General features: G+C 39.4%; 1 protein-coding gene across 7 annotated transcripts in view; it reads left to right on the top strand.

The window, feature by feature from the left end:
- LOC111161044 (TATA-box binding protein associated factor 1) overlaps positions 1-27,314 on the top strand; it is a 73,947-nt gene that overhangs the window by 28,130 nt on the left and 18,503 nt on the right. For all 7 annotated transcript variants that reach the window (XM_022524502.1, XM_022524498.1, XM_022524500.1 and 4 more), the window contains exons 26-32: positions 169-277; positions 493-591; positions 899-1,076; positions 6,466-6,533; positions 7,853-7,975; positions 8,696-8,788; positions 8,872-8,956. In XM_022524502.1, coding sequence (XP_022380210.1) covers positions 169-277; positions 493-591; positions 899-1,076; positions 6,466-6,533; positions 7,853-7,975; positions 8,696-8,788; positions 8,872-8,956 — 755 coding nt within the window. The remainder of the gene's footprint in view (positions 1-168; positions 278-492; positions 592-898; positions 1,077-6,465; positions 6,534-7,852; positions 7,976-8,695; positions 8,789-8,871; positions 8,957-27,314) is intronic.

Below are 27,314 nucleotides of genomic sequence, written 5' to 3'. Positions count from 1 at the left end.
TGAGGCTGTGCCTGATCTGAGCCTGAGAGTGTGGATATCTGGCCTTTGGTTTGGCTTTTTCCTCCCCAGGCTCATGCTCAGGTACTTTGGACTTCTTCATTGTAGTTGCTTTTTTTTCTGGGGTCTAGAGATAGGGACTGCATGCTATGAAAGTGTTCTTGATTACAGCGCGGATGAGGTTCGCAGAAAATCTCTGGTTCTCAAGTTCCCTAAACAGCAGCTTCCTCCCAAGAAGAAACGGCGAGTTGGAACCACTGTTCACTGTGACTACTTAAACGTGAGTATCTGCATTGCTTCTTTCTGACCAGATGGGGTTCTCATTGGTTCCTCCAACCCTTTGTCCCATGGCTCTGGCACAGCCTTAGATTCTCCCTTTGGCCTTGCCCTAAAAATTATGTGTACTGTTCATTACAAGATTCCTAAGCTATAGCTAGAAAGCATCGTTTGTTTTTCTTATCTAAAGAAACACTCTGATTTCTTGTTTCTCCTTAGAGACCTCATAAGTCCATCCACCGGCGCCGGACAGACCCAATGGTGACATTGTCCTCCATTTTGGAGTCTATCATCAATGACATGAGAGATCTTCCAAATGTGAGTTCATCACGTTCATGTCTACAGTAGGAATGGCAAAGCCCTTTGTTCTATCTGTGATTTCAGATAGAGGATAGTAGAATACTCGTAGGTATGTGGAACTCCTGATTCTTTGGGATGTAGTTTTTTGGGTTTATTTATTTATTTTGAATAGTTTAGTAGACGAAACAGACCTACCTGCTTCATCTAGAAAGATTCCTTTGAGAGTTGGTGGCCAGGTAGACAGATAAGATACGAGAGAGTCTTCGGGAGTTGGCTCTGACAAGTGTTCTTTGCTCATGGATAGTGCTGTCCCTTGTTTGCACAGACCTACCCTTTCCATACTCCAGTCAATGCAAAGGTTGTAAAGGACTACTACAAAATCATCACTCGACCAATGGACTTACAAACCCTTCGTGAAAATGTGCGCAAACGCCTCTACCCCTCTCGGGAAGAGTTCAGAGAGCATTTGGAGCTAATCGTGAAAAATAGTGCAACCTATAATGGTAAGAATCACCTTTCAGATCCTTATTTGTCTCATTAGTCCCAAATTCAGACAAGATTGGACTGACTGGAAGGATCTACGATATATGCATTTTGGGCTTACGAAAATCAGATAGTGCACTTTTCTGTCATTTAAGGTTGCTTCTTTTTAGTCCCACTTTTTAATGTATCCTTTGGAGAATTCGGAGTCTGTCTGTTGAAATGAAACAGTAGCAGGGAGATAAGTGGGAGGAAGAAGTGGACCTGATCAAATAGAAGGAAGAGACAGTGTGGATGGAACCTATGCAGAGTGTGAGCCTGCGACCATGTTGGCTATGTGTGAATCTTTGATTTGATCTATAGATTTGTTATAGGGGCTCTTATATGTTCACTTTGCTCCAAATCTGCAAGGGAGAAAGAAATCTGCTTTCTGTGTCTTAAAAGGGGAAACAGTACAGCTTCTGTATGTCAGGGATCAAGGTTTCTGATCTCCAATTGTATCCTTGCGCAGATTCATGTGTAAGTGTTGGGTTGAAGGGTATGGATAGAGAAAGAATCCCATCCCTGCCACGTACTGATTAAGTTACCCTGGACAAGTTCTTAGACAGGTTACTGTAGACAGCCTCTCACAGCCTCCTCAGTTTTGTCATCTGTAAATGTGGCGAAACCTAGATTCTGAGACCTTTTATAAGCAAGCCTGACCCATTTATCTAGTCTCCTGTCCAATGCCTGACTCCCATACCTACTAGAGACTTCTGCCAGATTCAACATTATATTTCACTAAATATCTTATGCCATTTCTTCATGCACCTTGCACAGTCTTTGCCCTGTCTGGAATGCCCTTAGTTCCCACTGAAAAGTGGGAACATGCCCTATGAATTTCCATTCATATTTCCAGACCAATTCATATCATCTCTCCATGAAGACTTACTGCCCAGAATACCCATGAATTTTCTGTCGTTCTCGACACAATTAAACCAACTTCTATGACTCTTAACTGTGTTGTATGTAATTATTTGTCTGAATCTTCCATCACTTTGCAGCTCCTGGAGAGACTATGTCTTATTCGTCTTTGTATTTTCAGGGCCTAGCAGAGTGCTAGACATACAGAAGGGAAGAACACATTTGTTAGGTCCAACTGTCATTCATATTACTAGGATAAATACTTAAAAGTCAGACTGGGGGGCGCCTGGGTGGCTCAGTCGTTAAGTGGCTTCCTTCAGCTCAGGTCATGATCCCGGTGTCCTAAGATCGAGCCCCACATTGGGCTCGCACAGTGGGGAGCCTGCTTCTTCCTCTCCTACTCCTCCTACTTATGTTCCCTCTCTCTCTCTGTCAAAAAAATTAAATAAAATCTTTAAAAAAAAGATTGGAAGAGGAATGAGAAAGTGTTGAGAGTCCACTTTGGAAGTATAGAGTTGGGGTACCTGTGGGTCACTTCGGTGGAGATGTTAGCACAAAATTTAAAATCTAGGTTCTGACCTTGTCACAGCCTTATATCCCCCTCTAGCCCAGTCCTCTTTCTTCCTCATATCTGTTGCTAGTAATAGCAGTAGTAGCAGTACTGCCAGTGGCTCTAAGCATTTTACTTGCATTATTTTCTTTATTTCACCCTAAGAAATCTCTGAAGTGGGTACTGTTATAATCCTCATTTGACAAATGAACAGATAAGCCTGTAGTATTTTAATAACTCGACTAAGGTGGTCACACTGCTAAAAAGCAGCAGAGATGGGAATCCGTTCTCACCTCACAACCCTGAAGCTGTCTTCTGCAGAAGTACTGGCTAGCCACCTCCTAATGGTTGGATCAAGGGGCCACATTCCAGAAATACCTGTTTATATAAGCAGCTTCATCTAGGTATAATTCACATACTGCATGATTCACACATTTAGAGCAGTCAGTTTCAATGTGTATTACCCATGTGGTAGCATGTGTCCATACTTCTTTCCTTTTTACTGTCACATAACGTTCTGCTGTATAGATATACCCCATTTTAAAAATGGCGTTCATCAATTTATAGATATCTGCGTTATTTGTGCTACTTTTTGGTTAGTACAGCCAAATAATACAAATAATGCTGCTGTGAACATTTGTGTGTAGCTTTTGTGTGGACGTTTGTTTTCATTTCTCTTGGATATATACCTAGGGGTGGAGTTGCTGATAACACACGGTATATGCTTTTTTTGAGAGACAGTCAAATTGTTTTCCAGAGCAACTGCAGCATTTTTAATCCTATCAGCAGTGTGTTAAGGGTTCAAATTTCTCCACATCCTTGTCAACACTTGTGTTACTGTCCATCTTTTTTATTCTAGCCATCTTGGTGGATGTGAAGTGATATTATGGTTTTGATCTGCATGTCCCTGGTGTTCCACAGAATGGTGTTGAGCATCTTTTCCCCCCAGTTTTACTGAGATAGAATTGATATACAGCACCATATAAGTTTAAGGAGTACCGCATAATGGTTTGGCTTACCGTAGTGTGAAATGATTACCACGGTAATTTTAGTAAGCCTCTGTCATCTCAGGCACAATAAGAAGAAAAAAAAAACTTTCCTTCTTCTGATGAAAGTCTTAGGATTAATTCTCAGTAGCTTTACTATCTATCATCCAGCAGTGTTAACTGTGGTCCTCCTACTGTACAAGTACTCACTTCTCTTACAATTGCAAGTTTCTACCTTGTGACCACTTCACTCCAGTTTCCCCCTGCCTCTGATAACCCCAAGTCCAATATCTTTTTCTATGAGTTTGTTTTGTTTTTGTTTTAGTTTTTTTAAAGATTTTATTTATTTATTTGACAGAGAGAAATCACAAGCAGGCAGAGAGAGAGGGGGAAGCAGGCTCCCTGTTGAGCAGAGAGCCCGATGCGGGGCTCAATCCCAGGACCCCAAGATCATGACCCGAGCCAAAGGCAGAGGCTCAACCCACTGAGCCACCCAGGCACTCTTTTTTGTTGTTTTTTTTTTTTTAAGATTCTACACATAAGTGAGATCATAATGTTTTTGTTTTAAAATATTTATTTATTTATTTGACAGAGAGAGACACCATAAGTAGGCAGAGAGGCAGGCAGAGGGAGAGGGGGAAGCAGGCTCCTTGCTGAGCAGAGAGCCCGATGCGGGGCTCGATCTCAGGACCCTGCGACCATGATCTGAGCCGAAGGTAGAGGCTTAACCCACTGAGACACCTGGACGCCCCAGTCATACGGTTTTTGTCTTTGATGTTGAACACCTTTGCATGTGCTTAGAAGTCTCTTGAACTCCAGTGTATTTGGCACTCTTGACCACTTGACGCTCCTCAATACTCTCTTCTTTCTTTTCTAGGAGTACTTTCTCTAATTATTTCTGATCTTTTTCATTCTCATGACTTCAGCTACCATGTATCCATTGATAACATTATCTCCAGTCCATACCTCTCTTCGGAGCTCCATGCTCAAGTTTCCAGTTGCCTGCCAGACATGTCCATGTTTCATTGCCCTACTGGCAACTGTTGATCTGGTTGCTTTATTTAGACTGATGATATTACCATCCATCTGATTGTACAAACTAGAAATGATGGTCATCATTAGTTCCACCCACTCTTCCCCACATTCATAGATCACTAAATCCCATAAATAAGTAAGGAAGTAAGCAAAGTCCCCCTACGGCTTGCTGGAGCACATCCCCTTCCTTTTAATCTCAGTTGCTGCTCTTATTCTTGTTTGACCCCTTGCAACAGCTTCTGGATTTTCCCTTTGCTGTTTGCCTTAATTCACACTGTTGGTAGGGTAATTTTTTCTAAAACACAAATTTGAAAAAATTTTCGAGCATAAAATCATTAGTGGCAGGGCGCCTGGGTGGCTCAGTGGGTTGGGCCGCTGCCTTCGGCTCGGGTCATGATCTCGGAGTCCTGGGATCGAGTCCCGCATCGGGCTCTCTGCTCAGCGGGGAGCCTGCTTCCTCCTGTCTCTCTGCCTGCTTGTGATCTCTGTCTGTCAAATAAATAAATAAAATCTAAAAAAAAAAAAATCATTAGTGGCTTTCTGTCACCTATGAGACCTTTATAATGTGGCCCCTCCTGCCTTTCCAAGTTCTATTTCCTGTTTCTTCTCCATACATACCTGTGTTGCAGTTGTACCAAACTACTTATGGTGCCTCGTGTTTCTGTTAACTTGCTTACTTTGTATCTTTGTATACTTTTTCTTCCCTCTGGAATGTCTTTCTACTGTTATTGCCTACCTGATGGACCTCTACTCTTCATTAATGACACTACTCAAATGTCAGGCACAGCAAGCCTTCCTTGCTTCCCAGTATGCAGATTTAATTGTTGTAAAAATGGCTTACAACATGTTTCGTATGCAACCCTACCATATTTCATAGCAACCAGTGTATCCCCATGTTTGCACTATACTCAGTTTTTAAAAAACTTCATTATGGAAATTGTTAGGTATGTACAGAGGTATAGTAAACCTCAGCACACCTATTCACCTGGTTCAACAATTACCCTCATGGCTGATACTTGCTTATTATTCAATCTGTATTTCTAGACATATCATTTCATCCATAAATACTGCAAGCACTCATACTCTGTCTTGGCAGTGATATATTTTCATGTCATTTTCTTTGATTGAACCAAGAGCTAAGATAGGAACTATGTCTTATTTTCTCCTTATTCTCACCATTGAGTACATCACGGACCATCATTAATCATTCATTGAATGAATAAACAAATGAATGCTAAATTAATTAGTTGCAAATAGAGTTGAGGTTTGGGGGTCTGGGGAACACTTACATGGACGAATAGAGGAAGATGGTCAAGCAGAGGATACTGAAAGGAAATAGAATTACTGTCTAGATAAAAATGTTTTAACTATCCCTATAATGAGCTTAAATTAGGGCAGCCATAAGTGAGGGCTATAAGAAAGAGTTCAAGGATTTTCTGAAGCTCCTGTTACAGATTTCAAGGAAACTAAATAGTCTGAGATGGGATGGAGAATCTTTTATGACAGAGGCTTTGGATCAGCCATATGTTGGGAGTACCTCACAAACCATGAGTTGTGTAAACAAAAATTGCAATCACAGATCTTATATGCTAAGTGTGTAAAGATTATAAATCATGCCTTTATCTCCTAAGCCATCCTTAAACAAAATGTCATTTATTACATTCAAGGTATTAAAGGTAGCAGTATCAATAGTAGTACTGTCGGATATGTATAAATAGAGAGTTAAAATTAGTTTTTTCACCCATACTATATATCTGCCATGTGTTAGCACTGAAAAATGGAGTTAAAACTGGTATATCTGTCTGATCTAGCAGCCAGGCTGGTGCCTGACACTTATTAGGTGTTTAAGTAAATGTGTTAAAAGTCTAAAGAGGTATTGGCAGCTCTCGTCTCCCATTTTTAATGGTCTCATCTCTTATTGTTCCTCTGTAAATTTAGGTCCAAAGCACTCACTGACCCAGATCTCTCAATCCATGCTGGATCTCTGTGATGAAAAACTCAAAGAGGTAAGATACTTAAAATGAAAGAAAGGCAGGGGCAACTGGCTGGCTCAGTTGGAAGAGTATGCAACTCTTAATCCCAGGTCATGAGTTTGAGCCCCATATTGGGTGTAGAGATTACTTGTGAATAAATAAAATGAGAAAGAGGCATGGAATTTGAGGGGGGCTGGTAGCAGGGTTGAGGAAGGAGAGAATATAACAGAAAGAAGAGTAAAGAAATATAGGAGTAGCAAATCTTTAGTGTGTTAGAGGCTGGAAGGGACCTTAGAAATCTCATAATCCAATTCCTTCTTTTGTAAATGGAAAAACTAACATCCGTAGAAGAAAATTGCTTGCCCTGGACATCATGGTTATTAAGTAGTGTGGCTAGGACTGAAATCTAGAACCTACATAACTTTAGAAAGGGCCAAGGAAAGTGAATTCCCAAGAAGTCACCTAGAGCTAAGAGACTGTTTCGGCAGAGAGGAATTTTAATTTTTAAAATTTTTAATTAAATTTAATTAAAATTAAAAATTTTAATTTTTAAAAGATTTACTTTAGAGAGGGAGTCGGGAGAGGAGCAGAGGAGAGAGGGACAGCGAGAATCTTAAGCAGGCTCCATTCCCAGCATAGAGCCTGACATGGGGCTGGATCTCACAACCCTGAGATCATGACCTAAACTGATACCAAGAATCGGACGCTTAACCAGCTGAGCCACCAAGGCGCCCCTAAAAGATTTTCTATATTCCATTTTCTTTTTCTTTTAAGATTTTATTTATTCATTTATTTGCAGTGGGGGGCGGGGAACAGAGGGAGAAGGACAAGCAGATTCTGTGCCGAGCAGGGAGCCTCACATGGGGCTTGATCCCAGGACCCTGAGATCATGACCTGAGCCAAAGGCAGATGCTTAACTGGCTGAGCCACCCAGGCGCCCCTGAAACAAATTTATTGGGTTAGATTCCCTTATGTAAAAGTCACTAATCAGCAATATGTTCAGTGTTTTTAGCAATAGTTTACAGCAGAAACAGTGTTATATTAAAACCTAACTTGGTGAAAATGTTTTTATTCTGAGACCTAAGTTATCAGTTTCCAGGGATGTATATTTTTGGTGATCTACAAGAATAGAAGATAGAATACCTAAATGAGTGGTTGGTACATTCCTTTGGATCCTTTAACTAGAATATCATTTCTCATTTGGACTTTCTGTCTACAGCTGAAGTTGAGAATTCAAAGTTAGGCTTTTCTGGGCAAGGGCAATAGACAACTGAACCATAAATTATCCATAAGTTTCTGCAGTGGTTACACCTCAGGGAAACCTCTTTTTCCTTTGCTTTGTTTCATATCAGAAAGAAGATAAATTGGCTCGTTTAGAGAAAGCTATTAACCCCTTGCTGGATGATGATGACCAAGTAGCATTTTCTTTCATCCTGGACAACATTGTCACCCAGAAAATGATGGCAGTTCCAGATGTAAGTAGTCTCTGTGCTAAATATTGTGAAGATAGCAAGGGAAAGAACAGTAGGATGTGCGTGTGTTGGGGAGTCTGGAGGGTAGTGTTTGTAAATTCAGACTGGCATATAATTTTAAAAACTGACCTTTTTACCGTATGACTGCTTGATCATTAAAATCAGAGGCCAGGAACCCGTGGATATAGAGAGATTTCTTTGTTCCTCTCGTTGAATGCTCCTGAATATCCTTGGAAAGAAATTAGAATGACAGCTAATGGGAGGTTTTGGATTGAGAGGTGCCTCTTGACAAATGGCAGTTTATTTAATTATCCATTGTTTGTTATCTTTTTTATCTATTTTTGTCTTTTACAACTTTATGGCATGGCTACCATGTTGACTGTATGTATCCGTTTTTGGGAATGATTCTCTCTTAGGAATGTTGGACTGAATTTCCTTTTGTGTTGTAGGCATATGTTATATATGTGGTAATGCTATAAAATTTCTGGATGGGACTGGGGTATAAGAAGTTTTAATTGTGAGTATAGAGCAGGGGTTCTTCCTTAAAGGAATCCATGAACCGCTTAAGTTATAGACAAAATTTTGTGTGATTATGTGTCTCTGGGAAAAGGGTTTCATAGCTTTTTTGGGGAACCTTAGGAATATTTGTGACTCAGCGAAGGTTGAGAATCTCCAGTATAAAGAACGGTTTCCATTTAATTTCTCACGCTTTCTGTTTTATAGTCTTGGCCATTTCATCACCCAGTTAATAAGAAGTTTGTTCCAGATTATTACAAAGTGATCGTCAGTCCAATGGATTTAGAGACTATACGTAAGGTGAGTGATTTGATCTAATATGTCTTTTTGGAAGCCAGTAGATTTGTACATATATCTGAGTCCCCTGGTTCTTTTAATCACAGAATATCTCCAAGCACAAGTACCAGAGTCGGGAGAGCTTTCTAGATGATGTCAACCTTATTTTGGCCAACAGTGTTAAGTATAATGGTGGGTATTTCTGCTTTTCTTCTACTTTCCATCATTCTATTCATCCAGTGTTAGTTAGCATCATTAAAATTTGATTGCATGAAGTATCCTTGAACAGTACTCTGCTTTTTTTTTAAAGTGGGCATATATTTTAGTGTGTTTTGTAAATTTTGTTAATAACTTTTAATGATAAAAAAGCGATGTGCATTTATTTTCTTATACTTTAGAAAGCATAGAAAAATGAGAAGAGAAATATCAAATGGATATTGCTTTGGGCTTTGAGCCAACACCACTTCCCATGAGATGTGAAAATTCACCTGTCCTCCAGGCCCTTAGATGGAGCTTAAGGGAATGTGTGACTGTAGACCATAGTGAGCTTCCTCAGAGCATGGAATTTTGGTCAGTGCACAAAGCGATAACATATGCCAAGCTAGTTACTTAACTTCTGTGCTGACTACTTAATCTACTGGTAGGAAAGACAGTCACTCTACCCACAAAATTCACAGTCCAGCTGATGGAGGGAGGCTGTTAAATACAGCTTGACAAGCAAGGGCTGTATTAGAAGGATGTACAAAGTGCACTAGAGGAGATAAAGGAGCACCTTCACCTAAGGGTTAGGGAAGGCTTCATAAATAAGCTAATAAAGATCAGTTTTGGATGACTCACTTGTTGAGTAAACTTTGAGCACCTAATACATGCTGGCTCTGATAAATGCTATAAATATAAAATCAATGTAGATATGATTCCTGCCCCCAGATTGGTTTTAGTTTATTTGGGGAAACAGAAAAGAAAATTTACAGAAGTATTATGCAAGATGTACATGTAGAGTGCCAGAGGGGACACAGAGACAGCCTGTTTAAATCAAATCAAATTGAAATTAGAGGAAATTTTCTGTAAGAGAGTTATCTTAAGCTGAATTCTAAAGGATCGGTCCGGGGGATTGCTAGGCAAAGAACGTGGAGGAGAAAACATTCTAGGCAGAGAACAGCAAGCAGTATGTAAAGAAACAGAGGCCTGAAATTACATTATAGGCTTAAGAAACAAGTTATTGGGGTTGCAGTTATGTGTCCATGTTGGTGAGTGACTCGTTATATGTAGAAGTCTCTAGGAGTCAAATCCTAGAGACCCTTGTGTGTGCTCTGTGTCATGTTTAAGAGATTTTACTTTATCCTATTTGGAAAGACAACTGAGGAATTTGGCAGTGAAATGTTGATCTCATATAATTCCTTAAGCAAAACAGAAGAGGGAGCTAATGTGCTATGGTGAGTGCTGTGAATTGTGTAAGACTGATGAATCCCAAACCTGTACCCCTAGCAAATAATACATTATATGTTAATGAAAGAAAAAAGAAAAAAAGAAGTGGGAGCTAAGGGCATTTGAGAGAATTGCCTAGCATACCGAGGTCTCAACTAAAAAATCCACGTGAGTGTGGCTGTACGTTTGCTAGATAGAAGAGACAGAGAATTTGGAGGGAGGTGGTGAAAGAAGGGACAGCCAGAAAGGCAGATGAGGAAGTGGGCATTGAGAAGAGAATGTTTAATGCCATGGAGGAATGAAAGAACAGAGCACTTCAGAGAACGATACTTGGCTAGAACTTATATATATCATTAAGGAAAGGTGGTAAGAGATGAGCCTTCCATTTTTCTTCATCCAAGGTAGTTTAAAAGATTCTGCTTTCTCCCTTGTGCTCTTCTTACTGCTCATCTGAAATTAGAGAGTGGAAGTGCCCTCTGTCAGGTCAGTTATATCTCCATTATTGTCTCCTGAAAAACACCTAAAGCTGTAGCCAGAATTCTGGTAAAAGAAGTGTTGGGAGGCTCACAGATGTCTGAAAATGATTGTAACAAGTGATAAAGCAAGAGTGTTACAGAAAGCCTGCTTGGCCTTGGTGATGGCTGGCGTAAGATATAAGGCAGAGTAAAAGGAGCTAATATAAGGCAATGAGAAAAACACAAAAGATGCTAAGGGAAAAATGAGCAAAGGGCAGACAGGCAAATCACAGAAGACCGAAATTAAATAGCTAATGAACATGAGTAAATATTCAGTTGTACCCAGTAATCAAAGAACTGCAAATTAAAACAAATAGGTATCTTTTTCCCCACCTATTAGATGAACTCAATTTTTCTTTTTAATGGAAGTATTGAATGCTTGTGAGGCAGGTGCTGTCACATATTGCTGTTGGCAGTATAAACTTGTAAGACATTTCTGGAAAGCTCTTTGGCAGCACTGAGAGACTTAAAAATAGTTAAGTAAACAGACTTTATAATGAAGTAGGCCCCACCACTTAATAGCAGGGTGACTTTGGGCAAGTAACTTAGCCTTTGCTTTCCTGTTTGTAAGATGGGAAAAATAACAGTACCCTCCTCAGTGCTGTTGGGAGTATTAAGTAAAATAAGGCACGTAAGTGTTTAATATACATACATGGTATATACAACATGGTAGACTAATCTGCCTTAATCAGAGATGTGGACAGATATTCATGATAATCTTATTTATATTAATGAGAAATAACCTGAATGGTTAATGTAGGGGGAATGATCTGTTATTATGCCATCCGTATGATGGATTATTATATAAAGATTGAGTGCTCTTTTTAAAAAAAATTTAATGACAAAAGTATTCACAATGTTAAGTGAGAAAAGCAGAACACAAAACTTACTTCATCTCCGCTACGCTTTTTTAAAACTGCATATGCATAGAAAAAACTAGAAAGAAACACATCTGTGCGATAAAATAGTGTTTTTTTCTGATATGTAGGGTTAGGATTTTCTTTGTTTTCATCTTTTGCATGTTTTCCAAGTTTCCTACTAGTATGAAAGGCAGGAAGCTCTTTCTAGAGGTTTTTTGAAAATTTTTTAAAAAGATTTATTTATTTATTTATTTGACATACAGAGATCACAAGTAGGCAGAGAGAGAGGAAGGGAAGCAGGCTCCTTGCTAAGCAGAGAGCCCAATGTGGGGCTCGATCCCAGGACCCTGGGATCATGACCCGAGCCAAAGGCAGAGGCTTAACTCACTGAGCCACCTAGGTGCCCCTACTTATGACTTTCTTAATCGCATTTTCTCTGGCTTTATTGTAGGACTACAGTATATAATACATATACAAAATACATGTTAATTGATTATTAATGTTTTCAGTATGGCTTCTGGTCAGTAGTAGGATCTTTATCAGTGGCTAAGTGATTGGGGAATCAGAAGTTATAAGTGGATTTTCGATGCACGGGGTGTTGTTGCCCCTAACCCATGTGTTCAAGAGCCAACTATAATTTGCAAAAACATGGGAGTACATGGAATATCCAACAATAGGAAATCAGTTAAATAAACTATAAAACCTATATATGATGGAGTACTGCTTAGCTATCAAAATGGCAGATTAGCTAACAAATAAGGTGTATTCATATATGCTGATATGAAAACGTATTCAGGATATATTGTTGAAAACTAGATTACTTGACAGTATGTACAGAAAGGGTTGCAAATTCAGATCTTATAAAGGCCAGATAGGTATGAGTGAAATGGGCACAATAGAGACTGATGAATTGGAGAGCACATACCCATCTAAAGGAATCAGTCACTGTTTCTTGTTGCCATAGAATAGAGTTACTGAAGGGAGAGCTGGAGGATAATTTTCACTTCGTACTTGTTTGTGCTTAGGTGTTTGAATTTTTGTAGTTGAGCGCACAGTACTTTCATAATTAAGAGAAAAAATCCACTTTTGAAAGGATGTATAAATCAAATGACATCCAGAATTCTGACTTGGGTAACTGGTGGTGCCATTGACTAATACAGGAAATAGAGGAGTGGTTTTGGAGAAAAAGTGGTCCAAGTTCAGTTTGGGCTGTGTTGTATTGACGTAGAGCATCCAAGTGAAGACTTAGTAGATAGTTGGCTATGTACATGTCCTAAGCTCAGAAGAGAAGTCATTACTGTAAATACAGATATTTTCTCTGACCAGCAGTATGTTACAGTGGAAGTAGATGAGCTCAGATAGGGACTAGGGTATATTCCTTGAACTCCTGATGCTGTATGTAAAATATGGCTGTATGTTTTTCCAGGTAGAAAGGCCATAGTTTTATCAGATTTCTAAAGTATGTAACCCAAAAAAGATCCACTGTTTAGTTTAGAGAGAATATAGGAGGAGAATAGACTTGACAAATTCCAACATTAATTTAAGAGATCAGGTGGAGGAGAGTACTGTGGAGTGGCCAGAATGAAACAAGGAAAAACCAAAGAGAGTAAGACCTGGACACCAAGAGAAGAGGAAGGTGGCCAACAGGTCAAGTGCTACATAGAAAACCAGAGAGAATGGTTGTTAGAAGAGTTGTTTCAGTGAGGCAGTTAGAATCAAAAGCCAGATTGCAGGGGCACCTGGGTGGCTCAGTCCATTAAGTGTCCAACTCTTGATTTCTGCTCAGGTCATGATCTTCGGGTCGTGGGATCGAGCTCTGCCTCAGGCTCCACACTCAGTGCCAAGTCTGCTTGTCCCTCTCCCTCTGCTCCTCCCCCTGCTCACACTCTCTCCTCTCTCAAAGAAAGGAAGAAAGAAAGAAAATCTTCAAAAACTAGACTACAGAGGATACAAATGAATGGGAAGTAGGAAGTAGAAACTGAAATTTGCCTGTGAAGGGAAGCAGGAAAACTGTACTCAATATGTGGAAAGGGATGAAGGCATTGGGACAAGGTACCTTCGTATAGGTGAAAGGAAAGAAAATTAAAGATATGAGGAGAGGTCCTTTTGGAAGGTGGGAAGATAGACACCGAGAAAGTTTCTGCTGGGTAGCCTCTTATTTTCTCTCCAAAGTAGGAAATAGGGTCTTCTGCTGACAGTGGGTGAGGTGGTGGGAGAAGGAATTTGAAGAGAAATGTTGATAAGGGTTTGAATTATCTGTTGTAGGAAATTTGAAAAGTAGCTGACTAGAGACATTTCAGAACTGTTGAGAAGCCTTTGAGGGTCCAGCTCATGTTGGAGACTGTTCATTTTTATAGCAGCATCAGTTGGCACAGTTGTGTAATTGTCAGGGAACTAAGAAGGCAGATGATAGAATTGACTCAGGATTGGGATCTTGTTTTCTGGATGTGTTGGAAAGATTGGGAATTGAAGGTGTCAGCAAGGTGGGGGAAAGGTTGAAGTTGGAGCTTCTCAGATTTTGTTACCAAAGGACCCTTTTATAGCAGAGGATTGTGATTATATAGTCTCTGGTTTGGGGATATCCCAAAGCAGCTCTGCAAAGGCTTGAAATTTCTTTGCAATTCGTGGTTTTTGTTTGTTTGTTTGTTTGTTTCTTTTTAGTAATCTCTATACCCAGTGTGGGCTCAAACTTACAAGCCAGAGATCAAGAGTCGTGGGTTTTTGTTTTTGTTTGTTTTTGTTTTTGTTTTTTTTTTAAGATTGTATTTGTTTATTTGTTGGGGAGAGAGAGGGAGCACATAAGCAGGGGGAGTGGTAGGTAGGGAGGAGAAGCAGACTCCCTGCCGAGCAAGGACCGTGATGCAGGACTCAATCCCAGGGCTCTGGGATCATGACTTGAGCTGAAGGCAGATGCTTAACCGACTAAGCCACCCAGGCGCCCTGGAAATTCATGTTTTATCTTTAAATGTTAATCTGAGTTTGCATTTGACTTATCTGTACTTTTACACACTTCACTTTTTTTTTTTTTTTTTTTTAAAGTCATTTTTTTTTTTTTTTAAAGATTTTTTTTTTTATTTATTTATTTGTCAGAGAGAGAGAGGGATAGAGAGCGAGCACAGGCAGACGGAGTGGCAGGCAGAGGCAGAGGGAGAAGCAGGCTCCCTGCTGAGCAAGGAGCCCGATGCGGGACTCGATCCCAGGACGCTGGGATCATGACCTGAGCCGAAGGCAGCTGCTTAACCAACTGAGCCACCCAGGCGTCCCACACTTCACATTTCTTACAAATTATTTTATTTTCATTTTTTAAAGATTCATTTATTTGAGAGAAAGCATGAGCTAGGGGAGAGGCAGAAGGAAAGGCACAGCAGACTCCCCACTAAGCAGGGAGCCTGATATGGGGCTCAATCCCAGGACCCTGAGATCGTGACCTGAGCCAAAATCAAGAATTGGATGCTTAATTGACTGAGCCACCCAGGTGCCCCCAAATTATTTTATATCATCCCCCAACCTCCATCTTCAAATACAATTGCTAATGGAGGGAGATGTACCACACTGTGTATACGTTACCTTACTTTTTAAAGCATGGGGCCTGATGAGGGCCAAAACTAAAGCCAAGAGAGGCTTAATAGATTGGGAAATAGAAATTAATGGGCTTACAGGCTTTTACATTTCCTTGAGGTTAGAGGGAATGAAAAAAGAGAACAGATACAAGGTTGTGATTAAAAAGTAGGATACCGGGGGGCGCCTGGGTGGCCCAGTGGGTTAAGCCTCTGCCTTTGGCTCAGGTCATGATCTCAGGGTCCTGGGATTGAGCGCCCCCACCCAGTGTGGGGGGGGGGGGGTCTCTGCTCAGCAGGGGGCCTGCTTCCTCCTCTCCGCCTGCCTCTCTACTTGTGATCTCTGTCAAATAAATAAATAAAATCTTTAAAAAAAAAGTAGGATACTGGAATTGAAACTTTCAGAAGTAAATGTGTTTTCAGTTAAAGACAACATTCTGGATACAGCCTTGGATATGTTTGCTAGAGTGGAGCTGCAAACCATGGGCATGAAATTAGCAAGGATTTTGGATGGGTAGTGCAGGTGAACAGTAGAGTAATCCACCATGATGGGGAGGGATTTGGAGCCAAGAACAAGACTCTGCCAGGTGTGTAGGTCCTTGGTGAATGTGAGTCGATTCATGATGGTGAGTAGAGATGAAGAGCATCGATCACAAACTCAGGCAGCTTGCGGGAGGTGAGGCAAATAATATAAATGAGGTGGGCCAGGTGTGGATTGTAGTGAATGAGAAGAGTATACATTCCATCTAAAGAGTCCTATGCTTCATTTGATCATTGTCCTAAAGAAATGAGCATAGTGAGAAGCAGAAAATGTAGATATTTGTGTGTGACATTTCCCAATTTTTACGTATTTGCAAATATACTGAAAATTTTTTTAAAAAATTCTGTGAGCCAGTCAAAAGCCAAGTCTACCTCCCAGGCCAGCTGGTTTTCAGCTGGTTTTCAACTGGTTTCAGCTGGTTTTCAGCACAGTAGAGAACAAGTCTCAAAATAGGGGGGATTTTTTTTTTCCAAGGGAGAGTAAATAACTTGATAGCAGCAGCAGTGGACAGCCTAAACAAGTTGATGAGAGTGTAAGAAACTTCTGACTAGGGCTGTTAAGGGTTTGTAGTGTGCTGTGACACAAAATGTGACATCTTTTGTACTAAAAGGACATCAATCATGGAGTTGAAAGTCACATATGAGATGTTTCCTACATACACAAAATACTACCTTTGTTTAAAATTTTGTTGATTTTGTTGATTTGAACATGCTTCTGTTTTTAATTAATAGTAATAGGGTCCACATAGGGTCTCTGCACTACCAGTTAGTAGAACAGTTTATCTGATTAGCATTGATTCTTGCCATTCTGATCCTTCACACATAGTATCATACTACATATAAACATATTTCTGTAGCATTTTCCTTTTTTTAAAAAAATATTTATTTATTTGACAGAGATCACCAGTAGGCAGAGAGGCAGGCAGAGAGAGGGGGGGAAGCACGCTCCCTGCTGAGCAGAGAGCCCAATGCAGGGCTCCATCCCAGAACCCTGGGATCATGACCTGAGCCGAAGGCAGAGGCTTTAACCCACTGAGCCACCCAGGGGCCCCTGTAGCATTTTCTATAACTCTATCAACTTACCCTGCATTATCCTGTGTATGTATGTGTGTGCACTGAGGCTGGGCTCTTTAGGCAGTGAGTGGAAGATGAGTACCACTCCCAATACAAGTGCACCTGGAAGGGGGCAGGACATGTCAGAGAACTGCCTTGTACTCAAGTGGTGGTGTTGGGCTGCACACTCCGAATAGAGTTCAAGCACTTTTGCCTTCCAGCTCCCGCACAGGTACCGAGTCCATCTCAGAGCCTCTCATTATGCTCAAGGAGCATTTGAAAAGAGCATTAATAATCAGGGAAACCTGAAACTTGGGATTGGAGCTATTTGCAGTAGTCTCAGAAGGCACATAACATTTCAAGTCTATGAAAAGAGGGAGGCATGTAGATCAAGAAATCCCTTCTGAAAAATACAATCCAAACTTTTTGTCAGTCTTCACAGAACCGTTAAGGCATAAGTTGGTAAAGATAAGTTAGTACTTAATGTTTGGTTAAATTTGAAGTGAACTGCATCATCTGTACCAGTAGGTGATACCAAGCTATTCATAATATTTCTTTTCCCAAAGAATTTCCTAGCAAGTTCCTCCTCTAGTGCTCTTGTTTGTTTGTTTTCCTTAGAAAAATTTGTTTTATTAATTATTTTTATTACAGGTCTGTGAATCGTCAGGCTTACACACTTCACAGCACTCACCGTAGCACATACCCTCCCCAATGTCCATGACCCAGCCACCCTCTCCCTACCCCATCCCCCCAGCAACCTCTAGTGCTCTTTAAATCAAAAATCAGCTCTGGGGCGCCTGGGTGGCTCAGTGGTTGAAGCCTCTGCCTTCGGCTCGGGTCATGATCTCGGGGTCCTGGGATCGAGTCCCGCATCGGGCTCTCTGCTCAGCAGGGAGCCTGCCTCCTCCTGTCTCTCTCTGCCTGCTTCTCTGCCTCCTTGTGATCTGTCAAATAAATACAAAAAAAAAATCTTAAAAAAAAAAAATCAGCTCTGATAAGCCATCTTCAAGGTAGGCCTAGGATAGGTAGATCATGTGTCATTAAACCTGAGAGCCTGAACTTATACAGTGCTCAGTGGGACCGTACAATTTAGATAAAGATACAGAGTAACTTTACGAAAAGTAAAAAAACAACAACAACAAAACCCAAAAAAACTCCTGGGAGGGGTTTTTTTTCCGCTTTCATTTGAGTAACTCCCAACCCTGTGTGAGCTCTGATAGTTGTTCTGCTTATAGGACCCTTCGTGGAATCTCATTCTAAACATGTGCAGTTTAGTGTTCAGCCAAAGACTCAAGGGAGCCTGTCTGCAGATCTTAAGTTATTAAGTGGAGTAGAGTTAACATACAGCGTTACGTTAGTTTCAGATGTACAATAGGATTCAAACAGTTCTGTACATTTCTCAGTGCTCTCATCAAGATAAGTGTATTCTTTAATCCTCATCACCTATTTCACCCAACACCAGACCCACCTCTCCTCCGGCAACCACCAGTTTACTCTCTGTATTTAAGAGTCAGTCTTTTTGTCCATCTCTTTTTTGTTCTTTTGTTTTGTTTCTTAAATTCTACATGTGAGTGAAATCATTTGGTATTTGTCTTTCTCTGACCGGCTTGTTTCGCTTAGCATTATACTCTAGCTCCATCCATGTCAGGGCAAATGGCAAGATTTCATTCTTTTTTATGGCTGAGTGGTATTCCGTATGTGCGCGTGCGCGCGCGCCCGCGCGCGCCCGCGCGCAAGAGTGTGTGTGTCTGTGTGTGTGTGTATGTGACACACACGTCTTTTTTATACATTCATCTGTGGATGGACACTTGGGCTGCTTCCATATCTTAACTATTTTAAATAATGCTGCAGTAAACATAGGGCTGCGTATATCTTTTCAAATTCATGTTTTCATTTTCTTTGGGTCAATAGACACATGAAAAGACATTACTAATCATCAGGGAAATGCAAATCAGAACCACAATGAAACATTGCCCTACACTTTCAGAATAGCTAAAGAGCATTAGAAACAAGTGTTGGTGAGGATGTGGAGGAAAAGGAACCTTTGTGTACTCCTGGTGGGAATGCAAATTGGTGTAGACATTGTAGAGACATTATGGAGCTTCCTCAACAAATAAAAATAGAAATACCATATGGTCCAATAATTCCACTACTGGGTATGTACCCCGAGAAAATAAGAAACTTCTTTTTTCTGTAGATATTTATCAGTCTTTTCCTTTATGATTTCTGTCTTTCATATAATTGTTTAAAAGAGCTCTCCTACCCCTAAGATATCCAACTATGTTCTCTTCTAATGCCTATCATATTTTAAATATTTGAATGTTTATCGATTTTTAAAACTAGATCCTATGGTATAAGATAAATATCTAACTTATTTTCTCTTCCAAATGATTAGCCAAAGTGTCCCAAGTTCTATTTATGGAATAGTCTTGTCCTTTCTTACCAAATGAAATGATACCTTTATCATGTACTAAAGTCGTATATATTCCTGAATCTATTTGGGGGGTTTCTGTTCTCTTTTATTTATCTATTTGTCTAATCTGCACTATTACCACCTGATAGTGTCACTGTGCTTATCACTCAGACTTTATAATTTTAAATTCCTTGGCTTTCTCTGCTCAATTATTAAATAAACTGAGATCGTTTTTGTTAGATTCTAACTTGTTCCCAAATAAATAGTATTGAAATCTTACTTAATGTATGGATTAATTTAGAGAGAGGATATATCTTCATAATATTACATTTCTTCCTCTAGGAGCTTTTTCATTTATTCACATTTTCTTTTACTCAATAAAGGCTACTAGTCTTCTTTGGATAATTTCTAGGTATCTTTAGTCTATTCCTATACATAGATTTTATAGTTTTCGTTGCTTTTGAGCATCTTTTTGTTACTAAGTTTATTCCAAGGCAGTTTTAAAGTTTTGCTGCTATTATACATGTGCTCTTTTCTTCCCTAACTGGCTATTAAATCTCAGGTTTCCAATCTGTTTGCATATGAGTAGGTGATTCAGTATTATTTGTAGGTAAATATAATGCTTAAACTATTTCCGTATATTCATTTCTAAGTCAGTCTTCTGAGACTATTCTGTAAGTTTGGCCAGTATTATACAATAAGGTTCTTTTTTTAAAATCTGTTAGTGACCTTCCTTAGACTGGGGCCAAGATACACATATTCCCATGTGAAGTTTCAGTCTCTCACATCTTTGAAGAGAATAAAATCTCTCTTAATCCGGCTTCAGCCTCTTGCTGCTGTTCTTGCTCTTTCTCTTCTTCACAGCCAGACTTTTTTTTTTTTTTAATTCTGGTAAAATGTACACAGCATAAGCATTTTCCTTTTTAACTGTTTTTAAGTGTATAATTCAGTGGCATTAAGTACATTCAAAATGTTGTGCAGCCGTCACCACCATCCATTTCCAGAACTTCCTCATCATCCCATAACAGAAACTCTACATCCATTAAACAATAAACCCATTCTCCCATTCCCACCAGCCCTCGGCAACTTCTGTTCTTCTCTCTGTAAATTTGCCCCTTCTAGGCACCTCATGTAAGTGGAATCAGAGTATATGGAATATTTGTCCTTTTGTGTCAGGCTTATTTCATCTAGCATAATGTTCTCAAGGTTCATCCGTGTTGTAGCATGATCCGAATTCCTTTTTTTTTTTTCCTAATGAGTAACATCTCTCCTGTTCTTAACCTGCCATTTGTGCCTCATTCAGCCTTAATTTGGCTTCTTCCTTGTCCAGTACACCAAGTGAATAGGATCACATAATTGCCAGATATGGTTGGCTCTTTTCAGTCGTTATCTTGGCCTCACCCCAGTATTTGACATCACTGACCATTCCTTCCTTGAAACTATATTACGATTGGCTTTGTAACTTTTAGCTCTTATATTCCTCCTACTTGGTAGATGATGCCTTCTCAGTCTCCTTTGCTGAATGTCCTTTTGCCTGTTCCTCTAACTTCAGCAGCCACCTCTTTCCTGATAACTCAATTTTATTTTGAGCCACGATCAATATCCCCACCCACCTGCTGAACATTTCCTCTCGGATATCCCGGTGGAACTTCAGACATACTTCTCACACTGAGTGTTCTTCTGTCCTTCTCTATCCCAGCTTTCCCCCTCCCTCCTTTACTCAATTCAGTCCTTTACTATTTGCAGTCTGGGTTTAATGGGGGCAGTGGTGTTACCCAGTAGCTATACCTAGAAACCTCAAAGTTATTTTTCCTTCTTTCCCTTGAATAAATCTCTGACCTCTGGTAAATCACTAAAGCCCTCATTATATTTTGTCTGGATTTTTACCGTAAATAGTCACCTGGCTAATGTTCCAGCCTCTAGACTTACTAACCTGTCATTCACATTCCTGTCAGATAGACCTCTTTTGTAAAAAATTTAAAAAATTAATATTTCTTATAATAAGGTCAAGTAATATGGAAATATGTAAAATTAAAAATTAAAGTTTCTGGGGTGCCTGGGTGGCTCAGTGGGTTAAGCCTCTGCTTTCAGCTCAGGTCATGATCTCAGGGTTCTGGGATCGAGCCCCGCATCAGGCTCTCTGCTCAGCAGGGGGCCTGCTTCCCCCTTCCCCTCTGTCTGCCTCTCTGCCTACTTGTGATCTCTCTCTTTCAAATAAATAAATAAAAAATCTTTAAAAAAAATTTAAAGTTTCTGCCTGTCTTCTGTCCCCATCTCCCATAGTTTCATTCACCACAGGTAATATGTATCCTTGCCATGCTTGTTTCTGTACTAGTATAAAGCATTTAATAATGACATGTGGTTTTTTTTAAATTTATTTTTTTCAAGAATTGCCATTTTGGGGGGCACCTAGGTGGCTCAGTAGGTTAAAGCCTCTGCCTTCAGCTCAGGTCATAATCCCAGGGTCCTGGGACCGAGCCCTGCATCAGGCCCTCTGCTCAGCCGGGAGCCTGCTCCCCCCTTTCTCTCTCTGCCTCTCTGCCTACTTGTGATCTCTCTGTCAAATAAATAAATAAAATCTTAAAAAAAAAGAATTGCCATTTTCAGAGATAATATTCTGTAAGTTGGTCTTTGCTCATGACTATATCATGATTGTTTTTGAAATAATTTTAGACTCAAGAAATTACAAAAATAGTACAGAGTCCTGTGTACCCTTCACCCAGCTTTCTCTTGTAGTGACATCTTACATAGCTATAGTTCACTATCAAAACCAGGGTAATTGACTTGGTATATTACCATTAACTAGATTACAGACTTCATTCAGTTTGCACTTTTTAAGGAAATCTATATTCATTTTTGTGTGTGTGTGTACAATTTTATGCAGTTTACGCCATCGTTTAGCCCCCACTGTAGTCAAGATTGAGAACTGTTCTGTCACCACAAAAGAACTGTCTGATGCTACGTCTCTGTATCCGCATCCCCCTCCATGCGACTACCACTGTCTTGTCCCTTGGCAACCACTTATCTGTTCTTCATCTTCATAGTTTTGACATTTGAGCATTTTTTTGTTTTTTGTTTCTGCTTATTTTTAATTTTATTTATATTCAGTTAACATACAGTATATTATTGGTTTCAGGGGTAGAGTTCAGTAATTCATCATCTTATATAAGACCCAGTGCTCATTACATCACATGCCCTCCTTAATCCCCATCACCCAGTTACCCCATCCTCCCACTCCAGCAACCCTCGGTTTGTTTCCTGTGGTTAAGAGTCTGTTTTGGTTTGTCTCCCTCTCTGGTTCTGTCTTGTTTTGTTTTTCTTTCCCTTCTTTTGTGCTCCTCTGTTTTGTTTCTTAAATTTGACATATGAATGAAATATGGTTTTTGTCTTTCTCTGACTTCTTTCACTTAGCATAATACCCTCTAGTTCCATCCATGTTGTTGCAAATGGCAAGATTTCATTCTCTTTGATGGCTGAGTGGTATTCCATTGTATATATATATACCACATCTTCTTTATCCATTCATCTGTTGATGGACATCTGGGCTCTTTCCATAGTTTGGCTGTTGTGGACATTGCTGCTATGAACATTGGGGTGTAGATGTCCCTTCGGATTGCTACCTTTGTATCTTAGGGGTAAATACCTAGTAGTGCATTGCTGGGTGATAGGGTAGCTCTATTTTTAACTTTTTGAGGAACCTCCATGCTGTTTTCCAGAGTGACTGCACCAGCTTGCATTCCCACCAACAGTGTAAGAGAGTTCCCCTCTCTCCACCCCCTCTGCAACATCTGTCATTTCCTGACTTGACTTTAGTCGTTCTGACCTGTGTGAGGTGGCATCTCCCTGTGGTTTTGATTTCTATTTCCCTGATGCCGATATATGAACATGTTCAGATGCTCAGCATCACTCGGCAATATATTTTTGACATTGATTTTTCACTAAGCATAATTGTCCTGAGATCTGTTCAAATTGTTGTATGTATCAGTAGTTCATTTTTTCCGATTGTTAGTAGCATTCCGTTGTGCCCGAGTTTGTTCAGCCATTCACTCAGTGAAGGACTGTCAGGTTTCCGGTACTTTGTATTGTAAATAAAGCTGATGTGAACATTTGTGTACAGGATTTTGTATGAGTATAAATTCATTTCCCCGGGATAAATGTCCAAGAAGATGATGGTATACATATGTTTTGTAAGAAACTGCCAAACTCTTCTCCTGTGTGTCTGTACCATTTTATATTCCTACAAGCAATAGATGAATGATCTAGTTTGTCTTTAGTATTTAGTATTATCATTGTTGTTGTTTTTTTTCATTTGAGTCATTCTTTAATCTCATTGTGGCTTTATTTTGCCTTTCCCTAATGGCTGTTGATGTTAAACATCTTTTCTTATGCTTATGTGCCATCCATGTATTTTCTTTGTTGAGATGTCTGTGCATTTCTTTGCTCCAGTTTTAATTGTGCTGCTTTCTTTTTGTGTGTGCATTAATGAGTTTTGAGGGTTCTTTATTTTAGGTACTTGTTCTTTATTATATGTATGATTTTTGAAAAAAAATTTATGAAACCAAAATTTATTGAAGTATAGTTGACATATGTCGTGTTGGTTTCAGGTGTATAACATAAGGATTCAGCAGTTCCATACATTATGTTTTGCTCACCACATAAGTGTAGTTACCACCTCTCATCATAGAGCATTATTACAGTATTATTGATTATGTTCCCAGTGCTATACTTCTTATCTCCATGACTGACTTACTCTATAACTGAATGTTGGCAAGGATGTGGAGAAAAAAGAACCCTCATGCAGTATTACTGGGAATGTAAATTGGTGTAACCACTGTGGAAAACAGTAAAGAGGTTCTTCAAAAAATTAAAAATAGAAATACCATACAATCCGGTAATCCCACTGCCGTTTTTTATCCAAAGAAAATGAAAATACTAATTTGAAAAGATATATGGACCCCTATGTTTATTGTAGCATTATTTACAGTAGCCAAGAAATGGAAGAGATGGAATAGATTAGGTAGATGTATGATTTACAAAGATTTTCTCCCAGTCTTTGTCTTCTTAGTCTTTTGACTGTATCTTTGGAAGAACAGAAATGTTTAATTTTGATAAAGTCCAATTTATAAATTTTTTTCTTTTGTGGAGTACACTTCTGGTACTATCTCTAGGAAGTCTGCTTAACCCCAGGTCACAAAGGTTTTTTTTCCTCTTATATTTTCTTTTAAAAGCTTATAGTTTTAGTGTTTCACATTTAAATCCATAATCCATTTTGAATTAATTTTTGTGTATGGTATGAGATTTTGGTTGAGGTTCATTTTGTTTTGCCTGTGGATGTCCAGTTGTTCCATTTCATTTGTTGGGAAGGCTATACTTTCTCCACTGAATTGCTTTGAGCATCTTTGTCAAGAATCAGTTGAGTGTATGCATCTATTTCCAGGTCTATTTTGTTCCACTGATCTATATATCTATCCCTCTGCACAGTACAACAATTGTTGTAGCTATGTATAGTAATTCTTGTCATTGGGTAGAATGATTCCTCTCATTTAAATCTTTTTATAAATGGTTTTCTTATTCTTTTGCCTTTTTTTTTAAAAGATTTTATTTATTTGACAGACAGAGATCACAAGCAGGCAAGAGAGGCAGGCAGAGAGAGAGAGGAAGGGAAGCAGGCTCCCTGTTGAGCAGAGAGCCGGATGCAGGGCTCGATCCCAGGACCCTGAGACCATGACCTGAGCCAAAGGCAGAGGCTTAACCCACTGAGCCACCCAGGCACCCCCCCTTTTTTTTAAAGATTCTTTTGCCTTTACACATAAATTTTATTATTTTATTTTTTTAAGATTTTATGTATTTGACAGAGTGATAGAGAGCACAAGTAGGCAGAGGGAGAGAGGGAAGCAGGCTCTCTGCTGAGCAGGAAGCCCTATATGGGGCTCAATCCCAGGACCCTGGGGTCATGACCCCAGCTGATGGCAGACGCTTAACTGACTGAGCCACCCAGGAGCCCCTGCACATAAATTTTAGAAGAGTATTTATATCTACAGAAAAGTCTTGCCGGGATTTTGATAAGAATTGAGGTAAATGCATAGAGCAGTTTGGGGGAAAATTGGCATAATTATTGATTCCGTCTTATTATTAGTACATACTGCTTTCTCATTCTTTTTAATGTATTCCATAGCATAGATATATGTATCTTAATTTACTTAAGTATCCCCCTATTGGGTATTTAAAGTATTTCTATAATGCTGGTTTCTGAACAGCTTTTCACTATTTTTATATTTCATTGATATCATTGTGCATTTATAGGAGTATTTTTGTAGGAAATTTTTATCTGTGTTCTAAAATTGTGTTCTAGGGATGCCTGGGCGTCTCAGTGGGTTAAAGCTTCTGCCTTCGGCTCAGGTCATGATCTCAGGGTCCTGGAATCGAGACCCACATCGGGCTCTCTGCTCAGCAGGGAGTCTGCTTCCCCCTCTCTCTCTGCCTGCCTCTCTGCCTACTTGTGATCTCTCTCTCTCTGCCAAATAAATTTTTAAAAATGTTTAAAAAAATTGTGTTCTAAAAATCTGTACACCTATTTATAGTGAAAAACAACAGTGAAGAGAATGCCTGTTTGCCTTCAACCTCTACGAATTCGGGAATTAGCAATGTTTAAAAATCTTTGTCGATGAAATTATTTCTGTAAAATTCAAGTATATAACTTAAACTAAACTTCTCCATCTTAAAACATTACATGCTTTTTTAAAAAAAAAAAAAATCAAGCCATACAGAATTGTATTAAATGAAAAGGAAAAATCTTCCTGTCTTTCTTCCCATCCCATTTCCAGGGTGGCCACTGTCAGGTTTGGGATGAAGCATGGACCTTTTTCTGTACATACCATATACTTTTTTCTTTTTTTGACAAAAGAAATCATATATTTACATTCCGTTCTATAATTTTCTTTTTTTCACTTGATAATGTGTTATGGACAATTTTCATTCATGTATGTGATCTTGTTTAAGTAAAATCTGTTCATATGTGACTCAAAGAAAAAAGAGCCCAATGAATGTCATTATGAATGCTTTCTGCAATAAACATCTAGAATGGCTTTCCACTTTTAAAAAAAATACTATGGCTGAAGTCGAGGGAGATTGCGCAGTGGTAACTGATTTTTCATTTTTATGAGACTGCTGCTTTCTTTGTTCCAGAATTCAGTTTCTACTTATGTGGTAGGGAGTAGACATATGATGTCCATAACTTGCTAGCCCTCTTTTCTTATGTACTGTATTGAGCAAGTAGATAGTGATACAGCAACCTGGTATAAGCAGCACCTCACTGAAATCTCATACTTGTATGAGTGAGATAGTATATTATGCCATTAAGCAAATACGCACCAAAATATATTAAGGCTACAACAAAGTCCACATTTAAAAAATATCACTGGGGAAAATAAAGGTTATTATTTATTAAAAGAAAAAGGAGACAGAAGGAGAAAATGGGCTTTCAGCTCTGGAGTTTCTGTAATATATTTTCAAAGCACCTCTGTGGTGCCAGGAGAAACCAAACAAAACCTTAGCATGAGGGGTACAAATCCGTGTTAACTTCCTCCATGGATATTCTTTATAAGCTGTTGTAGTTGGCATCATGTAAAGTCGGGCCAAGAGTATATAGGAAGAAAAATGGCCACAGGTAGACTTAGTGGCCCACATCTAGTAAGTGATTGTTGTAGCCTTCATGAAGGCAGGAATCGTGTCTGTCTGATATCTTCAGTGTTCAGAGTAGTGTTTGGCACATAGTAGACGCTCAGTATGTATCTGCTGAACGACTAATGGCTGGGGGTAGAGGTTCAGTACCAGGAAGGAGTGGAGAGTGGTGCTCCAGAGGCCATGGTATTGGAGTTTTAATAGGGAAGAAGCAAATATCAGTTGCAAATATGACACAGGTCTTCTGAGGTCAAGTATGAAAAATGGTCACCAGATCTGGCAGTTAGCATATCACTGTTGACTTGATGAGAACAATTTTAATGAAGTGTTCTTTAATGTGGATCTGTTCTCTGACACATTGCTACTTTCTGTACAGTCCCTTAGTACTTTGTATGGTATTGAAATTGTGAGTGTTTGTATGATCTTCATAAGCCCATGAAAGGCATCAAGTACAAGGACCTGTTTTTCTGGGTTTTTTTGTGGTTTTTTTTTTTTTTTTTTTTTTTT

The sequence above is a fragment of the Enhydra lutris genome, unplaced genomic scaffold (assembly GCF_002288905.1).
Source record: "Enhydra lutris kenyoni isolate GAN:26980312 unplaced genomic scaffold, ASM228890v2 scaffoldscaffold81, whole genome shotgun sequence".
Classification (NCBI taxonomy): domain Eukaryota; kingdom Metazoa; phylum Chordata; class Mammalia; order Carnivora; family Mustelidae; genus Enhydra; species Enhydra lutris.
The sequence above is the reverse complement of the archived record's forward strand: the minus strand, read 5'-3'. Positions and strand labels throughout refer to the sequence as shown.